General features: G+C 40.2%; 3 protein-coding genes across 5 annotated transcripts; 2 read left to right on the top strand and 1 right to left on the bottom strand.

The window, feature by feature from the left end:
- Positions 1–529: 529 nt before the first annotated feature.
- LOC147178746 (natterin-3-like) lies at positions 530–5,137 on the top strand. Its single transcript, XM_086070034.1, has 6 exons — positions 530–882; positions 2,144–2,200; positions 2,288–2,455; positions 3,022–3,144; positions 3,216–3,332; positions 3,745–5,137. Exons 1-6 carry the CDS (start codon positions 792–794, stop codon positions 4,785–4,787), a joined length of 1,599 nt encoding a protein of 532 aa, XP_085926160.1. The 5' UTR covers positions 530–791; the 3' UTR covers positions 4,788–5,137.
- A 765-nt stretch (positions 5,138–5,902) lies between these two features.
- On the top strand, positions 5,903–16,609 carry arhgap1 (Rho GTPase activating protein 1). 3 transcript variants are annotated; one of them, XM_086069570.1, is made up of 13 exons: positions 5,903–5,996; positions 8,211–8,379; positions 10,381–10,479; positions 10,573–10,660; positions 12,053–12,184; positions 12,279–12,365; positions 12,445–12,543; positions 12,642–12,749; positions 12,842–12,918; positions 12,987–13,064; positions 14,453–14,581; positions 14,662–14,765; positions 15,021–16,609. In XM_086069570.1, the coding sequence occupies exons 2-13, from the start codon at positions 8,259–8,261 to the stop codon at positions 15,186–15,188; spliced, it is 1,290 nt and encodes a 429-aa protein (XP_085925696.1). In that variant the 5' UTR covers positions 5,903–5,996; positions 8,211–8,258; the 3' UTR covers positions 15,189–16,609. The 3 variants fall into 3 exon arrangements, with proteins under 3 accessions (XP_085925696.1, XP_085925695.1, XP_085925697.1); XM_086069569.1 differs by having other exon boundaries at positions 5,909–5,996; positions 8,166–8,379; XM_086069571.1 differs by having other exon boundaries at positions 5,970–5,996; positions 8,253–8,379.
- A 1,108-nt stretch (positions 16,610–17,717) lies between these two features.
- LOC147178744 (uncharacterized) lies at positions 17,718–19,510 on the bottom strand. Its single transcript, XM_086069731.1, has one exon. The coding sequence runs from the start codon at positions 19,474–19,476 to the stop codon at positions 17,971–17,973; it is 1,506 nt and encodes a 501-aa protein (XP_085925857.1). The 5' UTR covers positions 19,477–19,510; the 3' UTR covers positions 17,718–17,970.
- Between the last annotated feature and the right edge of the window lie 561 nt (positions 19,511–20,071).

The raw sequence follows: 20,071 nt of genomic DNA, 5'->3' as shown, positions 1-20,071 counted from the left end.
GTAGTGTACTGTAAAATTAGGCAATTTACAGTAAAAAAACACAATCCATCTTTACAATAGCTCTTTACTACTGTAAATGTGAAATACAGTTCCGCTACTGTAACTTAAAATTACAGTAAGTTAAAACCACTTAAAATGTCTAACAGTGTATGAGGACATAACTGCTGAGCAACGTCTTCAACAATGAATGGAGCGTCTTCATGATTAGCTTCAGTTTGGAAAAAAATGAAACACGAACAGTTACAGCAATGCAGAAGACAATATACACATAATCTATAGGATATATTGAACAATTGCAGAAAAAGGGTTGCATGTTGATATCGATTTCCTAATTATGGTGAAAAATCTTTCACATGATCCGTGTCTTCACATAAACGAATATGATGTTACATGATAGGCTACTCAGTAACAAAAAATCCTGACATTATGAAAAATAATTACAGCAAATGCAATATTTCATAACTTTGTATCAAAGTGGCAGCCCTTCGCATGATTCACTCCCCGAGAATTTGCTCTCAGTTTCCAAAAGTTCAGTAAGCCCTGCTGCGAACTCATCTCTATTACTTGATTTATGCTGACTTGAACAAATAGATCGCCTGAAGTTGATCTATAACCACTTTGGATCATACTTTGCACAATCAAAGTAAACAAAGCGTCTGCCGTCAAGTCGCGCTTGGGCGTGGCCAAGGGCGGATCCCAGCATAGCTCAGTCTGAACACTCACAGCAGTGAACTGGTCACTTGTCGCCTGCACACAGCATCGTCCGAACCTGTACAGACGGTCTCGAGCTGATGCATCTGCGCAACAACAAGACGAACAAGATGAGGAAGCCTTCTGCGTGGACGTTCGTCATCACCTTTGGGCTGAGCTTGACCTTGGCATGTCAGTAAATATTTATTTACTTAATTTGCATGAAAATGTCTTGTCTTCAAGTCAGTTCATCTCGTTCAAACGTATTATTGACCTGTGACTTGGCAAGAAGCTCCATATCGCGTTTGTTGGAATCATGTAGAAGGTTTCGCATATTTTTTTATAGCAAATTAATTGGCTAGAATAAAGCGTGTTATCGAAATAAAAGTGATTTGGAATGTTTAGAACAATATACACCGCTGGAAGAAAAAAAAGAGAAAACGCTGTCTTTCATGATCGAAACGCGACACGTCACATGCCTCGTCTAGTTACAGTTTTCAAAGTTTTCCTTTGACATCTTGTGGTCGCGTTTGCATATAAAGGCACGTTTTGGGTGGCGTTGAATGAAACAATGACGTCGAAAGGCCTATTCATTAGAACACCTGCAAATCGCTGGCAATTACAATTCAAAGCGTCTTGTCATAATAATGCGCATGACGTCCCATTTAGCTATAGGGCTAAGTGCAAAAAGAGCAAGATGCCTTTGTACACTCTTACAACTTGGGTCAATTTGACCAACTTTGGGAATTGTACAAAACAACCCAGAAGGTTAACTCAAGTTACCGAGTCGGTCCAATTTTTTAAAATCCATATTGGCTCGTTTTTGACACAGCAGTTCTAAATAAAATGCACGACGAGAAAATGCGATTTATTGATGCCTTTTTGGTGAAAGTGAGTGTGCGCGTTTGGGAGTGCGACGACCTGCGTTTGAGGTGGCTTTTTAGTTTCCTTGCAGCGCCTCCCTGAGAGCAGCACTTGAAATGCACCTACCAACTTTTTCCCACCTAAAAACAAAAAACAAAAACTACTTGGCTTTCCAAGTTGCAGCATGACGACCAACGCGAAAAGACGGCACATTGCCAGGACTCCTCTGTGTGCACGTGTGTGCGTGGGGTTGTGGGGTGCGCGCGCGCGTAATCGTCACCATTATTATTATTATTAATAATATTCATTTTTATTCTATGGCTTTTGACTCAAAATGAGGCTCAGCATGGTGACTGACCCATTTATTACGTGTTAATTTGTGTTCTGTCTTTATTGCATGATAAAGAAATATGAAAGCAGAGCTTTTTTATTGATTGATATTTAATTCTATTAATGTATTTTGTATTTCTGCATATATAAATAGTAGTTTTATATTTATCGTTTTATACTTTTATTTATTAATGTATATTTTGTGTTTATTTCTGTATATTGTAATTTTTGATTTTTACTTTTCTATTTTGGCATGCAGTTTTGGTCCTCTATTTGTGGTACAATCAGAATCCTCCTGCTGCTCAACATCCGCCAGGTGGGCGTCGCACACTGCAACCTACATGTTGTCTCCTGCCGTAACACACGCGACTTTGCTCATTCTCAATCACCATCTTGCTTGCAGGCGGGAGTGCCAAATGCGACTGGTGGCCGGACAACCCGTCGAATGACTTCTGTTACCTGCTCGACTCTAAGGCCACCAAGACATGGAAGGAGGCACAAGACCACTGCGTCCTCCTTGGAGGGAACCTTCTCAGCATCAATGACTTGAACGAACAAACCTTCGTACATGGTAGGCTCAGCCGGCCCGTCGTTTTCAATCTGAACATAAAACAGGTCAGTGTGCTGTTTGTTTGCCAATTCAATGTAAATAAACAAGAATGAAGTACGCGAATTACGCATCAACATGTGTAAATTAACTCATGTCACAAAAGTCTGCATTAAAAGACACACAACTCTTATTACACAACAGCAGAAGACAATTCACGATCACCTTGACGTGAAATGTTGTAATTAGCGATCAGCGACACCTTGAGAAGGCTTGAACTATAAACAAATGCAGCTTTGCATGCTGGAAAAGTCCTTATAAATTGTAAAAGCTCATCTCTTCTGGGAAATATTTGTCAACCCAATGGAATGCACCAAATGAATCTTTGTTAATTCGCGGCTTGCCATATTTCAACTCTATTCACACATTTCATAGTTTATTGTACAGTCATCTCAATACATTTGGGAAAATGTAATCAAATAGATGACAATACTTAAAAACAAACTATGTCATGATTGTTTGGGGTAAGCGTTGTAAAGCACACATGTTTCCATTTCTAACTCTTTTCCATGTTTTCCTCGGTTCCAAAGGTCTGACCGCTCTTGAGCCGACCTTCGCTACCTCTCTGTGGTTGGGCGCCAACGCCTCCATCGGCGACGACGGCGCCAAGTGGTGCGACGGATCTCCCATCACTTACGTCCACTTGGACGCAGGTCGGTCTCAAACGTTTGTCAGCTGCAGTGCGGAGAAACGGAGGAGCGCTGAGCATGTCGCCTGCCTGCAGGTAACTCCGATGACGACTATCCAGGACGCTGTCTTTCCTTCATCACTAGCAGCGGCTACTGGAGAGTCGACACGTGCCACAACAAGAGAGGCTTCATCTGCAAGAAAAGAGGAAACGGTAATTATGTGATCAGAGGTGATTGTTCGGTTGCTGGAATTAACCGGGGGCCTCAAGAAATTGAATGTATTTTGAAAATGTGATCGCCACTATACTAAGGAGCCACTAGATGGCGCCCAAGCTTTTGTCTTGACTTCACTAGTGGATGTGAACGTCCGCTTCTGACGCTCATGTCCTGACTCCTGATACTATAATAATTCCACAAATTCCACTTTCAGGACGGAAATACACATTTGATATGAATCCCGAAATGTCTGATATATATTAATTGACAAGCATGAAAATGAAGGACGTTGTTGCTATTTTAGATTTATAAATGTAAGATGTAGTTTCAATTTTCATTTCTTAAAAGAAATTTAATTTATTGTCATTTTAGTTTGACTTATTTTTTCTTCTTTCCTTCACGCAACAGTGACGTCTCCCATTCTTGATCCGGAACATCTGCCAATCCCAAGCTTTCAGAGGAAGGAAATTCCCCAGGTTGACCTGCCGTCTGACGAAGCAAACCTGGAATGGAAGTGGTGGACTGGCTCTCTCCCAGATCACGCCGTGTCCATCTACAACTCGTATATGAGCCGCAAAGAGTACATCTGCAAAGTGGACTGCCACGCAGGCTACTACGTCCCCAAGACAGACTGGGATGTTTGCGCCTACACTTCCGACAAAGCGGCGTACACCGAAGCGAAGTTTGAGTTGCTGGTCAACATTTACAACTTCGAGGTTCTGGAGTGGAAAAACGACAAAGATGGTTCAGTATCTCCATATTCTATTAAGACGTGCGTCAACGACGACTATTACATTGGGAAGAATCGCTACGGACTGGGGGAAGTGGATGTTAGCCAAAAGGTGTTCAACCTTCCCTGGGGACGGAGCGTTTGGATGTACCCGAAGTACCAAGTCCTGGTGACGAACAAAGACGTCAAGGAGGAGAACCTGATTGACGTCAAGTACGAAACAGCGGGTGTCACCCCTCTCAAGTATATCCCTCAGGAGGTTAAACAGCACTCATTTCCAAACTGGAGCTGCCATCCATTCAACGAGAAGGCCACTCTCTATGGTTCCTTCACGTCAACCCGAAAGTGGGAGATCAACTTCGGCGTCTTGGTGGAAGTCGGCGTCACTATCACGGCTGGAATCCCCTTCCTCAACAAAGACAAGATTGACTTCAAACCCGTCTCCACCTTCAAGTTGTCTCAAGGGACCTCCATTACCGAGACCACCAGTCAGCCCGTTACGGCGCACATCCAGGTGCCCCCCCGTCATTCGTGCCACATCAGACTGCTGAGCAGGTCGGCCACCTTGAAGATCCCGTTCACGGCCCGTCTCAAGCGCACCTATGGCAACAGGGAGACCAAGTGGGTCAGAGTCACCGGGACCTTCCATTCCGAAGAGTTGAATGAGTTCACATCTGAATTCGAAGGCTGTGACCCTCTGCTTGGTGCTAAACCTTGTTAAGATGATGCGTTATGGGCAGGGACTCGACGTAAAACAGGTTTCCACTTTTACGCTTGCTTGCACCCTGTGCGTCCCTGGACAGTCGATCACAAGGGCACGCAGAGACAAGTTCAAACAATTGACAAAGAATACCGGTAGTTGAAATATTGATCATAGAATGGAGATGAAATGAAGTTTCTACTTTCCTGTTCCTTTTTGTTGACTAATGATTGTGTTGACTGTTGCGTAACTTCCTCTTGTGTTGCTTACATTCATGCTTTGCTCTGTTGAAGTTTTTGTCTCACACAAGTGTATAACTGTTTATTAAAATTTGTTACATATGTTCAAAATAAAAATGAGTGGAAAAGTGAGCTGCTGTGTCTCCACATCGGTTTCTAGCCTCAGGTGTGTGTGTGCGCTTTGATGCTGTACGTGATGCGATGCTCATGTGTCGTGCACATTTTAAGAGATTGAAAATGTTATTCAACCATGTCTCCTGTCGTGAATGCGGTCATGAGGAATCGTCTGCACCGGGGGACTTGGCTTCACGACTCTGCTGAAAGGTCTGCCGCAAACACAGGTTAGCACTTTGCAGCGGCTAGAGAAACTGCCCAAATGCTCCATGATCATCCTGCCATATTTATTGACCTACAAAAAAGTCATATGCGACACGGGCATTGATTTGCTACACAGTACAGTAAAAAAAAAAAAAAGTTGGATTACCACCAAAAAGCAACAGTGAGATAACAGAAAATTACTTCTCATAAAATGTTTTTTTATTAGATTTTGCCTTAATGAATTGAGCGATATAAGTAAAAGGGGGTCTTCAAAACTGCACATACCGTCCACTTGCAAATATATATATATATATATATATATATATATATATATATATATATATATATATATATATATATATATATATATATATATAACCCCCCACCCCCGCAACAAGCACTACTTTCGACAGAATACACGTTTTACTTCTCTTTTTATTTCTACCACTCGAGGTCTCGAGTTTCTAAGAAAGTATAATATCCAATTCTGGGTCAGACCTCGAGGGGTCGAACCTACGGTATATTCATAAAACGCTTTTATTTTGAAATATCCAGCCGGAGACAGCAGAAGACACAATTTTTTTTTATTTTGAAAGGGCAACAGCGGAAAAGGTGTAACGCTGACTGTGTGTGTTCTCAGTACTGCGAGATAAATCATCACAAAGCTCTTCAGGTGAATAAAAACACCGCATTATTACATATTCTGATTAGTATTCTTTGAGTAAATGTTTGACTATGACCGTGACGAGTCGCGTGTCGTTTGTTGCACTGCGCGCTTTGTTATGATGCATGGCAATTATATGCGACGATCATGCCATTTGTTTACGCTTTATGGCTAATGTTGAGAAAACATGACTAGGGAATTAGGTTACGACTTAATTATGTAAATATATATATATATATATATATGCGTGTGTTTGTTATCTGGAACATAGGTCGTAGCGTTTTCAGGAGGATAGCTGTGCTTCTGTGTTTACAAGCTAGGACTGCTAAAGTTAGCTTCATTAGCCTCAGCACTGGAAGTGAACGTCAGCGTAATTTAAATTGCTCGATTTGATTAATTTTGCTCGCGCGTGACACACATTCCCATTTGGGATTTTTAAAATGCGTTGTAAAAAAAAAAGTGACGTAGTGTTAGATGCAGTGTTAGAACAGGATGTTGATCCTTACACTTCAGCTCACTTGCATCCCTGATGACGAGACGCATAGAAAATGGATGGTCGAACGTCTTGAAGCAGTTTAATCAAGCTTAAATGCACGCGACTGCAACCAAGTAGAGGTGCTGATGATTCATCCATCCATCACTCTCAATTTGTTTGCATAAAGAACAGTATAATTTTAGTTTGGGACTTTAGGATTATTCAGTTCACACAACGAATTGATGGAATCCCCCCATTCAATTAAAAATAATATTCAATCTATTGTTATTTCCCCCCATAATTGCTTAGCACTCTGCATCCTATAACCAACAACGTGTCAGCCACTTGAACCTGAGTACAACGAACCAAGAATTTTGAGAATTGGATGATTGGGTTACATAGAAATTATTTTTTTGTATTGGAACAAAAACGCCTTTTGGGGGAATGTTTTGTGTTTAGAAAATCTGGTCGAAAAACACCTTAAAATGAGGCTAAATCGGTATAACTTTATAATTTCCCAACTTTCTTTTCTACCCTTCCACTACGTCTCCTACTCAGGGAACCCCTTTCTCTAATTGGCTGGCAAGTTTCAGTTACAAATATCCACCAATTGCTTGTGACATCATTTGTTCCAAATGATATTTCAAATGCCGACACTTGCCATAAAAACTCGACTTAACTAGCGCAAATAGAAGATTATTGGTGAGAAGAGCAGTGTGGGCAGTAGAAAAGATCATGTACGTTAATAATATATTTTTTTCCCCACGAGTTTATTAAAGATTTTAGAGGCATTTGAATTGCTCATTCAGTTTTAAAGAAAATGTTACAATTATGGCAGCCACTAAATGACATGTTGCTACCTTTACCGATGTTTTTAAATCAAACGTGGTTGAATTCTAGGAAGCCACAAAGCTAAAACAGGAACCTGCTACACAACATAGAAAAATACAAATGTTTGTTTGGTGCTGTAACAGTAATAATCTGTCACTATGTGTTTGGCTGTAGGGGGGTGTTTGTGTGGGGGTGTAAGTGACCAGCCACACGATGTGCTCGTATGTGGTTGGTCAACAGCAGTGACATGGCTAATGCCTGCTGGTTAGTAACAACATTTATTTAAAGCAACGTTCTGTCAACCAGCATTATGCCACACATTGGGGGCTGAGCACAGTGTGTGATAATGGGGGTTGGGAGATGACTGCGTCTGTGGTTTGAAGAATTGAAGTTGATGTGACAAGAGTAGATGCATTGGACATGATCCTCTCATCGGCCACTTCACTCTGTACACCTGCACAATCTAACGAGACTCAGTACAAGTGCTCTCTAAAATTCTGCAATATCACGTCCATTTTTCATTATTAACAATATATTTATGCAGGCTGCGCTTTTTCAGCATTGAATTTATCTAGACACTATATAAATATAATGATTGAAATGACGCAGTTATTTTTTTTTAATTGCAGTCTTTGGCTCTGAAAATTGTGTTCTACTATATTGTTCAGCCCTAGTTTATATTGACAAGGTCAAAGAGGACATGTTATAATAACATGGGCTGTATATTATTATGTTTGTAGTTCGCAGTGGTGTAAAACTGTATTGCTCAAGATTACATTTCACATAAAAGCAGGGTAAAAGAAAAAATCGAATGAACTTGACCTGTTATAAGTGCGCTTATGTATCTTATAGACAACACTTGTCTCTTCCAGAACTCCATGTGCTATTAGTGTGTTTAAGTGTGTGTGTGTCCTAAGCGTGCTGTTGTCTGAGTGCGTGCGTGCTGCGCCCTCCTGCAGTGTGCAATGTCTTCGGAACTGCTTGTGGATTTGAGCGAGGACCCGACGGCACAGCTAGGCCACTTGAAGCTGGCCACTTTAGAGGACCAGCAGTGGCCGGCGGATGAATCCGGTCTCAGCAAGTCGGGTGAGTGAGACTCACTCTTATGCGACACTTTACAGATATTCACCTTGAAATGTCATTGAACCCACAGAGAACATTTTTGAGAAAGCTGCAGCATCAAAATGAACTCTAAAGTCGACATAAACAGCCAATTTAAAGAAAGATGCTGCCTTTAATTTAAACCAAGAGGTCGTGGGTTCGAATCCCACCTCCAACTGTACATTGCAATTATATCTGTCGCTATTATGCTAAGGGGTATAAAGGAATACCAACTGTAAAACTAAATGGAGGGTATTTTCAGATAACACTTTTCCATTAACATTTCAACTTGCTTCAAAAATTCACGCCTCCTGGGTTCAAGTGTTATTTTTATTCATTTATCTTTCAACTGTAATTAATACTTTGTCATTTAAACATAATTTATCTTTCAATTGACTTCATAAGCATTCCGCTTAGCATTCAGCTTCCAGCATTCCCACGCAATTTCTGCAGAAATTGCACTTAGTCTAGTTTCTAAAGCACTTTTCATTTTTCACAACACAGTGCTCTACAGAACACATTACATAAATCATAATACATTACAAACAAAGCTACATTCCCCCCCCCCTTTTCCTACATAAGCTTTGTTGTTTTAAACGGTTATAGATGAAAGAGGAGATTCAAAGTCTCCTTTCATCCAACAAAAAAAACAGGCATCAACAAAAAAGTGCCTGAGATGAAATAAGTATGGAAATGTAATTCATAGGTCATAGGTCGTACAGGCTCGTACTTCAATGGCTAAGTCAATCTGTTCCATTAGTTTTGCTCACCTAAAAAGGTGATGATATTTTAATAAGACATGAAGACACAAAATAATTGGCTTCATGTTGCCTTTATACATGACAACGTTTGATTTGAAGATTCTTAACTCTTGAACATGTGTAAAAATAATTTGCGTTGTTCCGAGACCCCGATTCTGCATTAAAACAGTGGTATCGGCATCGGCAAGTACTAACAAGTAACATGCCGATACCATCATTTCCGACATTAATATAGGACTTTGAATGTGGTGTCTTGCTTGTGCGCGACATTCACTGATGTGTGACGTGTTCACTGCATGCCGAGCCAAGATGGCAGGGCAGCTTTTTCATGTTAGAAAAAACAAACAAAACTAGATATCGGTACGCCGATACTGCAAAACTGGGTATCGGAATCAGTATCGGGGGGGCCAAAAAATGGTATCGGAACAACACTTAAAAATAATTTGAAAGGACTGATTTTGTTTCACCTAGTGATGGAACTTGTTTACCTCATTGATTCGATTATTTGTAATTATGAAGTGCTGTTATGAAGTCTGAATGTTATTTCAAGCTGCATTTTGAGCTGGCAATATTTCTAAATCTAATTTATATACTTAAATTTGTTGTATTCAAGCTTTTCAAGGACATTTTGTAAACTCAATCACTTTCAATGTCTGTAAAACATCAATTGCTTTTGTTTTTGTTTCAAGGACATTCGTAAATGCCAAAAGTAGACCAACCAACAATTGACAGATTTACAAATTTATTAGACAACCACCCAAAATATTATTAATTATTGATGTTTTTGATGAGGAGTCGTAACTGAGAGCTACTGATAAGTGGAAACTTTGATACACGCTTATGAGGGGAAAAGAGCTTAAGTTACCCTTAATTATATATATATATATGAAGGCACTGATTATGTTATGAAGGTAGAAAACACGTTGATATTTTGTGTGTGTAGTTTATTGAGGTCTGATTTGCAAATGAATGTGTTGTCGAGTAAATGGCGGTGAGTGAGGGAGGATTGCTAATGGCGACTGCCTTCACGCATCATGATTTTTGACTAAGAATAGCCCCGTCAGAACTGGACAAACAAGATGGCTGACAGACAATGGCGAGTGCAGAATGATATTGTCACCTAGTGACATTTTGTTGGCATGGCTGGAATCGGTAAAGCACGTCTGTATGTGAATACATGTTTAAATTGTGCTGCTGGTGTGCTAATTGTGTGTTTTTATATCAGAGACTGACATCTCCCAGCAATTTGATGCCAGTTCCCCCCACCTGCCCTGGGACCATCCCTTCTATGACATCGCCCGGCATCAAATCATCGAAGTCGCCGGTCAGTGAGCCATCGGGTGGCTTGGCGGCCATCTTTTGCGGACCTCAACCTCTTGCCGCTCCTCACTGCTGCTTTTTCTCTCTCCTATGGTAGGCGATGACAACTTTGGCAGAAAAGTGATCGTGTTTAACGCCTGCAGGATGCCCCCCCACCACCAACTGGACCATCACAAGCTGCTGATGTGAGTCAGTCCCAACTATGCGTTTGGTCTGCAAAATTGTTTGAACTCGTTTGTGAATTCAGCGCAGAGGTGGAAGTCAGTCGTAAGTAAGTTCTGATATGGATCCAAATCACACAAATGGACCACATTTGTTTTTTTCATCTAGCTGTTTAAATAAATACATATACATAATTAGAGTACACAGTTACTAAGCAGCTTTACCTACACTGATGCATCAGTATTAGCGTGTTAATGTAAATAAATTAAAGGTGAAGAATGTCCATTTTTATGTATGCAGACCTTGAAAGAAAATGTTCGGACACCCCTGATTTAAACAATAATTAATGTGTTTGAGGTTGCTGAGATCCAATTACAGATTGCTGGTTATTGGTTTGAATTTATGATCAAGAACCGTTTGTCCATGTCAAAGCAAGAGCAGCAATGTTCCTTCACTTTTTGCGAGTGATACGTTCATGATCCCCAAGATAGGTGAATCTCCGCTAAATAGAGGTTTACTTTTTTTCTTTAATTTCCATTTATTATTCAATGCCGGCACGGGGTGGGGTGGGGGGGGGGGGGGGTAAGGTATTTGACGTCTTTAGCCGTCAATGGCAGTGAATGAGTTAAACCATTTTGATCCCCTCCCAATCTAAACACTTAATAAAATGAACTTTTAAAAAATAAAATTAATTAATCCTTGTATTTCCGGCGGAATCTTTCTTTCTTTCTTTCTTTCTTCCTTTCTTTCTTTCTTTCTTTCAAAGAAGAACGGTAGTCATGGTAACGAGTTTTTGGTTTCCACAACAAGAATTTACCGTGTCAATTGGCGCAATAAACCATCCGGATTGTACAATTAGCTACAATGTGACGCAGAATTCTGGTTATGGTGAGCCATTTTAAACGAAAAAGAAAAACTTTAATGTTGTAATCAAGCGGACATTTCTTTATCCTTGTGTGCTACTTGGAGGCAGAGCATGCTTAGATTAATTTCCAAACACAGCCGATAATCAGCAGTTTGTGCTTCAACTGTTAACTTTCCTTCATGTACTGTACTCCATATTTTGGGGCACTCTGAATTACCAATCAGCACATTTGAAAAATGTTAGAAGTTTCCAAACGGCCTGAGTGAAGGAGTGCACTCGGAGCATTTTTTCCGAATGGGGACTTTGACAATTGATGATTTTTGGAAATACTAATATTTTTGATATGTCTGTTTATTATTGTATTTTTGACAGTTATAAATGTATTTAAAGCAAATGTATTATATATGACACAAATCAAAAGTTATATGTCAAAGTTTATTTCCCCCCAAAAATGTTTAGTTTAGTTTTTTGTTCAAAATGACCAATAAATACTCCATTTACAAAGAAGCTGAATTTTATCTCATATTGTGGTTCTGGTCTTGTCTTTTAGGTACCTGAAAGGAACACTGGACCAGTATGTTGAAAGCGACTACACTCTGATCTACTTCCACCACGGGCTGACCAGCGAGAACAAGCCGTCACTCGGCTGGCTGCGAGATGCTTACAGGGAGTTTGACAGGAAGTGAGTTTGCCACGTTAGCCCTGACCCGGATCACATTTTGCTTGAATCATTTTGCCAGTTCTTTTGAGTGAGCTTTGCTGTTTTGATATGTCAGGTATAAGAAGAATATCAAAGCCTTGTATATTGTCCATCCCACCATGTTCATCAAAACCCTGCTGATCCTCTTCAAACCCATTATCAGGTACTTTGTTGCACCGCCACGTCGAGATTTGCTGCGTGCAATTCATTATCATTAGTTTCATCTTTTTTTTTTGGTGTAGTTTTAAGTTTGGGAGGAAGCTCAACTATGTGAGCTACCTGAGTGAGCTGGAGGACGTGGTCAAGTGTGAGCAGCTCATCATTCCAGCTCGTGTCAAAGAGTAAGAAATTTGTATGTGGGATTGAAGAAATTGTATGATGTGATTTGGTTGTTGACCAAAGAGCCACAAATACCAATCTTACTGATGTGTGTGTGCAGATATGACAACAAGTTGAGAGCCTCCCTGAAGCCAAGCTCCCAGCCTCCTATGTCCCCTCCTCGCAGCCCCCCTCTCCCCAACCAGGTCTTCGGGGTCCCCCTTGAATTGCAAGTCACCTTTTATTGGATGGCAAACAGCACTCCTGAAAGTCAAATGCAAGACAGTTAATAGGACCGTGCGTTGTTTGTGCATCTGTCAGGTTAAAAGAGAGAAGTCCAGATGGAGAAGCTGTTCCTGTGGTCATGAGAGACACGATAAGCTTCCTGTCCGAGCAAGGTGGCTGAAACAAAGTGGCAGCTTGGAAATGGTTTTGTTTGTTTTGGTCTAAGTTTGATCTTTGTCAGGTCTGGAGATGGAGGGAATTTTCCGACGTTCTGCCAATGTGACTTTGGTGAAGGAGGTTCAACTCAGATATAACTCAGGTGGGACGGTTGACAATTTTTCATCCAATTTATTCGATCTAATTCACAACTTTAAACAGTCATAAATTTCAAATGTATATTTTGACTAAGGATTCTATGCTTGAGAACTGGTCCACAGCTAAAAGGAGTGTTAAATAAGAAATTGGCTTGTAATTGATGCTTTTTATGGCAATTTTAGACCAGTCAAATTTGAATGGGAACACTAAAGTGAGGGATGAGCACAGTCCGATCCAATCCAATCCACTTTATTTCTATAGCACTTTTTTTAAATAAGCGTTTCCAAAGTGTTGCACACTGAGATACGCACACTATCATACACATAAAATCTATTAAAACAAAATATATAAAAAATAAAAATAAATACAATTTTAAAAACTGTCAATAAAATACTAAAATACAATAAGTAAAATAAAAAAAATAATACATTTTTAAAAACTAATAAAAAATAAAATTTAAATAAAAACATGAAAAGACAATTCACACTAAACTAAAGGAATAAAAGTCGGTTTTAAGACGAGACTTGAAACGTGAATATAACAGGAGTATTAAAAATGCATGTAAAAACCAGAATCTAACTTTTTTTTAAATGGGGGGGGGGGATTTACACACCCAGGTTATTTGATTGAAACTCATATTCATCTTGCACAACAACATTTCCGTCAATCGGACATCGGAAGCCATCTTTCTGTGCATGTTCCAGTCCGTAACTTTTAATTAAATGGATGTAATTTGAAGTGACATAACTTCTATATGAAACATGACATTTTAAACAGTGAAGTGATGACGCAGCTAACCTACTTATCCATGCAAACAGGCATATTTTAACAACAAAAGTGCATTTTGCATATACATTTGAGTAAAACATCATTTCTAATGAGACATAAATCTGTCGTAGCCGTCTTTCAGCCGAGTGAACAGACGAGAGGTTTTTAGATGTGAGCGTCACTTTATTTCCAGATTAATACCATGCGACACTGTGTGCAGTCATCAAACAATGTGCAAACTAAGCACAAATGAACGCGTCAGTTCCAAGATAAGGACAAAATATGGTGAAGCTTGCAACTGTTTTTATTATCAACAAAGAAAATGACCTCATGCTGCTTGCCAAGGGCGCTAATCTGAAATTCAAGAACTCGGCTTTGTTTGTTCAAGGATCAAAATGAAATATGATTACAAAATGGAGGTAAGAGGGAAGAATATTTAACTTTTAAATTTGCCTTGAGATTCAGGTCTTGTGTCTCGAAGCTCTTTTCTCTCTAGGACCTCTTATCTTAATTCTGTATGTCATCATCAGTCTGTCATTTACAGACGCTGCTCAACATGTGACACTTCATTAAAACCTCCAGAACAAAGCACATTACTATTACATGCGTTTGCTTTTGATACAGGCGAAGCGGTGAACTTCCGAGAGATGGAAGATGTCCATTTGGCGGCCGTGATCCTTAAGACGTTCCTGAGAGAACTGCCCGAGCCGCTGCTGACCTACCAACTGTATAATGACATCGTCAATTTTGCCTGTGGGTTTGCCACGCGCCGTATGTAATGTCGCCATGTTGTGTGTGGAGTTGTCACTAACTGCATGTTTGTTCTGGTCAAGCTGTGCCCAGTGACAGTCAAGTGACCGTCATAAAGACGCTCGTGGAGTCACTGCCAGAGGAGAACTACGCCGCACTCAGATACCTGATCACATTTCTGGCACAGGTACACTTATATTGTTGACCTTCCTTCTCTGGAATGTAACCTTTGACCTTCTGTAAACTTTTGAATGTGCAACTGTTGACTATTCCATTGATTTGAGCACAACTCGCTGTTCTCTAAAGAGCTAAATGGAAAAATTCACAACAGGTGTTTGATGCAGGTATCGTCGGCGTGTCTCTTTTCTTCATTTGATCAAAAACAAATTCCTCCAATCTTCAGAGTACTTGCTTAATGTAGTGCGTCTGTGTTCTCTAACAGGTAACAACCAACAGTGACGTGAATAAGATGACCAACAGCAACATGGCTGTGGTGTTTGGGCCGAACCTGCTCTGGGGGCGGGACGCCGCCATGTCACTCAGCGCCATCGGACCAATCAACAACTTCACCCGATGCCTGTTGGACCAGCAGCATTTGGTCTTTGCCTAAATTGTTGTCTGACTCGCCACTGGAGGCTCCTAAACATAGATAGTGAGTGAGCCATCGAATAGCACTTGGACCAACACAGCCTTGTTCTAAAATGCACGTTAAAAAACAAAACAAACAAAAAACTTCCTGGATGATTAAAAAATGGTGTCACCCGGGATTCTGATTGGGCCCGTAGCAGTGTGGTTAGTGCACAAATGTATCCTGAGACCTTCATGACAGAACAAAGACGCAAATGCAAAATTGAACGCACATTTGCAACAAAATTGATTTCTATGAAAAAGACATTCCAGTTACAATTGCATGTGTTTAATTATTGTTAAGTGGAAATGAAATCCCAAAATGTATTTATTATTCAACGTGTTGCTGTTGTTGGTCTCTGCTGTTTCGTCATGCAAAAAAACAACAAAGAAATCCCCATGAAGAAATAAATGGTTTGTGTGAAAACCCTCAGGTTCATTTTAAATAATGGTACCAAATGTTGTGGACAATCTTCCTGTATTGAAAAAAAAAAAGGTAAAAGATTAGCTGTATTGTTGTCTTAACCCCCAAACATTTGTGCTGTGTCTGCTCCCCATCTCTCTCTGAACCGTGTGATTTAATTGGGTTCTGTGGTTTGATGTGCGGGTTCCGTTTGTACCTTTGCTGGCCTTTCTGTTGAGTTGAGTGTGTGCCATTAATGGAGAACGAGTACAAATGTGACGATGGCGGCGTTTTTGTTCCTCAGGGATCAAAAGCCTGAAAAAAGAAAAATAGGTGAATCTGCAGGATGCAATTTGGGAAAACACAATCTTTTAGCGGGAAATCTCCTTTCAAAGAGCTTTTAGTATTCAATAGCACAGTAAACACGCTTCCTCAACTTGAAACACTATGATAAAACCTTCAAATTAATTTTGTAAAATCGTATTAAACACTAACCATATAATCTTGAGACCCCGTTGAATTGAATCTGTTTTACTTTACCAATGATGGTGTAATGTTAAGTGTAAATGTTGCAATGCTGTATCATTTGTAAGAAAGTGCTACTGTGTGTGCCGTATACGATATACATAAATATTACGTTTGTGTGTCTTAATGCATTTAAATATCACAAAACATGCCTAGGGCCGATCTAAGATCGAAACGTTGAACCAACAGGCTTCCTGTAAGTGGAGGAGAGACCCTCAAACAAGTGCCATTGAAGTTTCACACTTGCTGACCACTCGCATGTGTGTATGATCGGGTGGTCTTCGTACTGTAATTAGTTGTCCTGGTGACAGTACTTCTGTTTTCTCTCTGGGAGAAATGATTTGGTTTCCAGGCTGATATATTCAAGATTATTTTCTCAATTTTATTTTTCATCCTTTTGATATTTAGTTCTGGATGTGTATGATAATGAAATGGTGTAATATTGTGGCAAAAATAATAAACAAACCTGAAAGAAATACGGAGGTTTCGACTTTTTTTTTGTAAGAGTATCAACAAAGTAAGTAAACGTCACAGGATCTTTTTGTAGAAGTGCTGTTGATCGTCTGGCCCCCATTTTAAGGCGAAAACTCATAGCTTTGGTTTGAATGATCTTTTATGTTACACTTGTCCTGACACCTCATATAAAACAAAAGTACTGAAAATGTGTTGCTGTTGTCTTTCAACCTAGTTTAACTTTATGTAGTAAAGGAAGCACAAAAAAACTACATAATAAGTAAATATAAGAATTAATATCCCAAACATAATTGGATGTGATCCACTAAAAAATAGAAAAAATTGTAATTCACATTTCTTTTTTTAATACCGTATGTATATTTATTGTTAGCATGGAAATTATCATTTTTAACTGTACTTGATTTACAAGCATTTATATTCACATTTTTAACTTAAATTGGACAAGTGGTGTGCCTTGTGATTAGTTTAATTCATTTCTTAACCAACTCAAACACTCATATCTCAAATGAATGGAAATGTCATTAAATCCAGCCTCCAAAAAAAGACATAAAAAAGAGTAACATGTTTGTTTTTTTACGAGGAAAAATAGCACTTGACTCTAATATTACAAATGGCAATACGGCCCTTTAGCAACATCACATGGTGCCCAAAGCGCTTTACAAATCCTCACATTCACCGATGGGAGGCTGCTGCCGTGTCCACTAGGAGCAAGTTAAGGTTTAGTGTTTTCCTCAAGATCAGGACACTTGAGGTTTGAGGATCCGACGCACAACATTCACTCTACCACTGAGCCATGCCACCCCGTAAAAACATAGAAATGTGACTGTCTTATTTATTTTTATTTAAAAAAAAAAATATATATATATATGTATATATATATATATATATATATATATATATATATATATATATATATATAAAAGAACATTTAAAAAAAGAAAAAGAAAAAAAAGATGTGACTGTTTATTAAATAATAATAATAATATATTTTTGTAATGATTAAACCGCTTATGTAACACTCAGTTTGTGTTCCGTTGCTTAAAATGTAGCAAGAATATCACATGCTAATTGTTAGCCTTGTGTCTATGGCGTTTCCCATTGTTTGTTAGCATTCAGATAGAGTAAGCACCAGTAGGTTGGTTGCTTGAAATACACTAGTACTATAAATACTGCAGTAATAAAAAGTCTAATGATGGATGTTTTTCAGCCTTCTAAAGAGAAACCACAACTTTGACAACACGAGACTATGCCATGTCAGTACGTGGCCAAAAATGGCCGCCATTCATGATTCATGGGATGAGTCAGAAACCCCCCAGTGGTCCCAAAAGTCATTTGGCCCCTGCTCTTTTCTTTGAGTCAATTTTTACGTCCAAGTTGGCTCCATTTTTTTCCGTCCAAGTTGGCTGAGCAAAGATTTGCTGATGCCCTGAGAACGGAATGAGGGGGCGTCTCGCTTGGTTTCACGGAGGAGTTCGAGTGGGTCAGTGAAGTCGGGCGGTGTGATGGGGAATGGCGGCGGCACGAGCTCTTCCACAGGTTTCTCCTTTGCGGAAATGGGCGGCAAGTGCGTCGCGTCAACGTCGGCCTTGGTGGGCTTTTTTCGCGGTTGCTTCACGTCGGGAGGCGGGACGTTTTGCTCCTTGGCCTTCTTGGCCGTTTTCTTGTTGTCTGCGTTGAGCCGCGGCAGAAGGACGCACGCTCCGTCCCCGGATTGCACCACATCTTCCCAGATCTCGTCTTCGAATGTTTTGCATTTTTTCTCGGCGGCCTGAGCCTTCTTGCCGGTCGTCTTCGGGCGAGCAGCTACTTTGTAGCGTATCATCATACGCTTGGGACGGAGGTCTTTTTGGTTACTCTTGGCTTTCTGTTCGGACCTCATCTCGGACCTCCTTAACCTTTTGTCCTCCCTTTCCCTCTGAAGTCGCCGTTCCTCTTCCAGCATTCTCTTCCGATAGAAGTTTGTTTGCATTTTCTTCAGGAGCTCCTTCGGGATGTTGTCGATTTTCCCCATGAGCACAAACACCTGTTCCTCCACATGCTTCATCTTCTTTAACGGGTTTAAGAAATGGCTGGAAGTAGAACACGAGCGATACACTTTGGTCACCTGGCCGGTCAGCGAGTCCAACTCCTTTTCAAGCTCCGCATTCCTATTTTCTTTGTAGAGCTTCACCATCTGAGAAATTTTTAAAGATGTGTTTGTCTCTTCGCCAATTTTGGCCTTCACGCTGCTGATCTCCGTTCGTAGATTCTCGAGGTCTTCTTCGTTCTTCTTCCTGGTGTTTTCAAATTTTTGCTGCTGGCCGAGCAGCGCGTAATTGTTCTTAACAGCGTACGGCAGCAGAAACTGGTTTTGTTCTCTTAGGTTTTCCATCCGCTCCAGCACCTGTTCGTGATCCGGTAGAACATGCTGACTCTCGAGATGCTCCGAGGCCGCCAGTTTGTAAATGCTGCGCTTGTAGCGCTCGTATTTGCTCAGCGTTTCCTCAATCTCAGGTATTTCTTTTTTGATTTCCAAGATTTGCTCTTGAAGTTTAGCAATTTCTAAGTTTTTCATCAGTTTGTACCTGTTCATTTTTTGAAAACGGACTCCTTCCTCAGCCAATTTCTTGTCTGCCATCTCCTGAAAGTTTTCATTGATTAGTTTCTGTCTCTCAAGGACCAGTTCCAGACCTTTCACCCTTGTCTCCTGGGCTGATATGGCATCCATCAGTCTCATGTTATCTGCCCTCTTGGCCGCCATGGCTTCAGCGCGTTGGGCCTTCTTTTGTTCAAGGTACCGATCAAAGTTTTCGGGTTCCGTCAACTTTGAATTTTGTTTGGGGTTAGTATCGTGAATATGATATTTGGGTTTTTTCTCCAGTTTTGCCATTTTGATTTCAGTTATCACAAATGTTATACCTTAACTCGATGGTCCATCCTTTGAGTTTTATATTCCAATTTTTATATTTGGGCATATTGTAAATCAGCTAATCCAATTTGTTTTCCAAGCTCCTTTGAAAGAAAGCAGGCGTGTGACATCATTGACCACAACAGTGCAATTTTTGAAAAGGTGACATCATGCAAATACTCGATGATGAAGGCCTTCATGATGACATGGCATCATTTGTAATTCCGCAAATGGAACACCATGCGTTCTCATTGTCGTGCTGCAGAAATTGCTTTCTAATCTGAAGATGATAAGCATAATGTATTTGTACATTTTCCCCTAGTTAGCTATTAGCGCAACTAAATGTTGTGATTTTTCAGCAGAACATCCATCCATCCATATTCTTAACCGCTTGTCCTCACAAGGGTTGCTGGAGCCTATCCCAGCTGGCTTCGGGCAGTCGGCGGGGTACACCCTGAACGGGTTGCCAGCCAATCGCAGGGCACACAGAGACGAACAACCATCCACACTCACAATCAAACCTATGGACAATTTGTTCAATTAACCTGACAGGTACGTCTTTGGAATGTGGGAGGAA

This window comes from Leptonotus elevatus, chromosome 2, assembly GCF_054856555.1.
Source record: "Leptonotus elevatus isolate MCC_2025b chromosome 2, RoL_Lele_1.0, whole genome shotgun sequence".
Lineage (NCBI taxonomy): Eukaryota > Metazoa > Chordata > Actinopteri > Syngnathiformes > Syngnathidae > Leptonotus > Leptonotus elevatus.
This window is presented reverse-complemented; position numbering and strand designations above follow the sequence as displayed.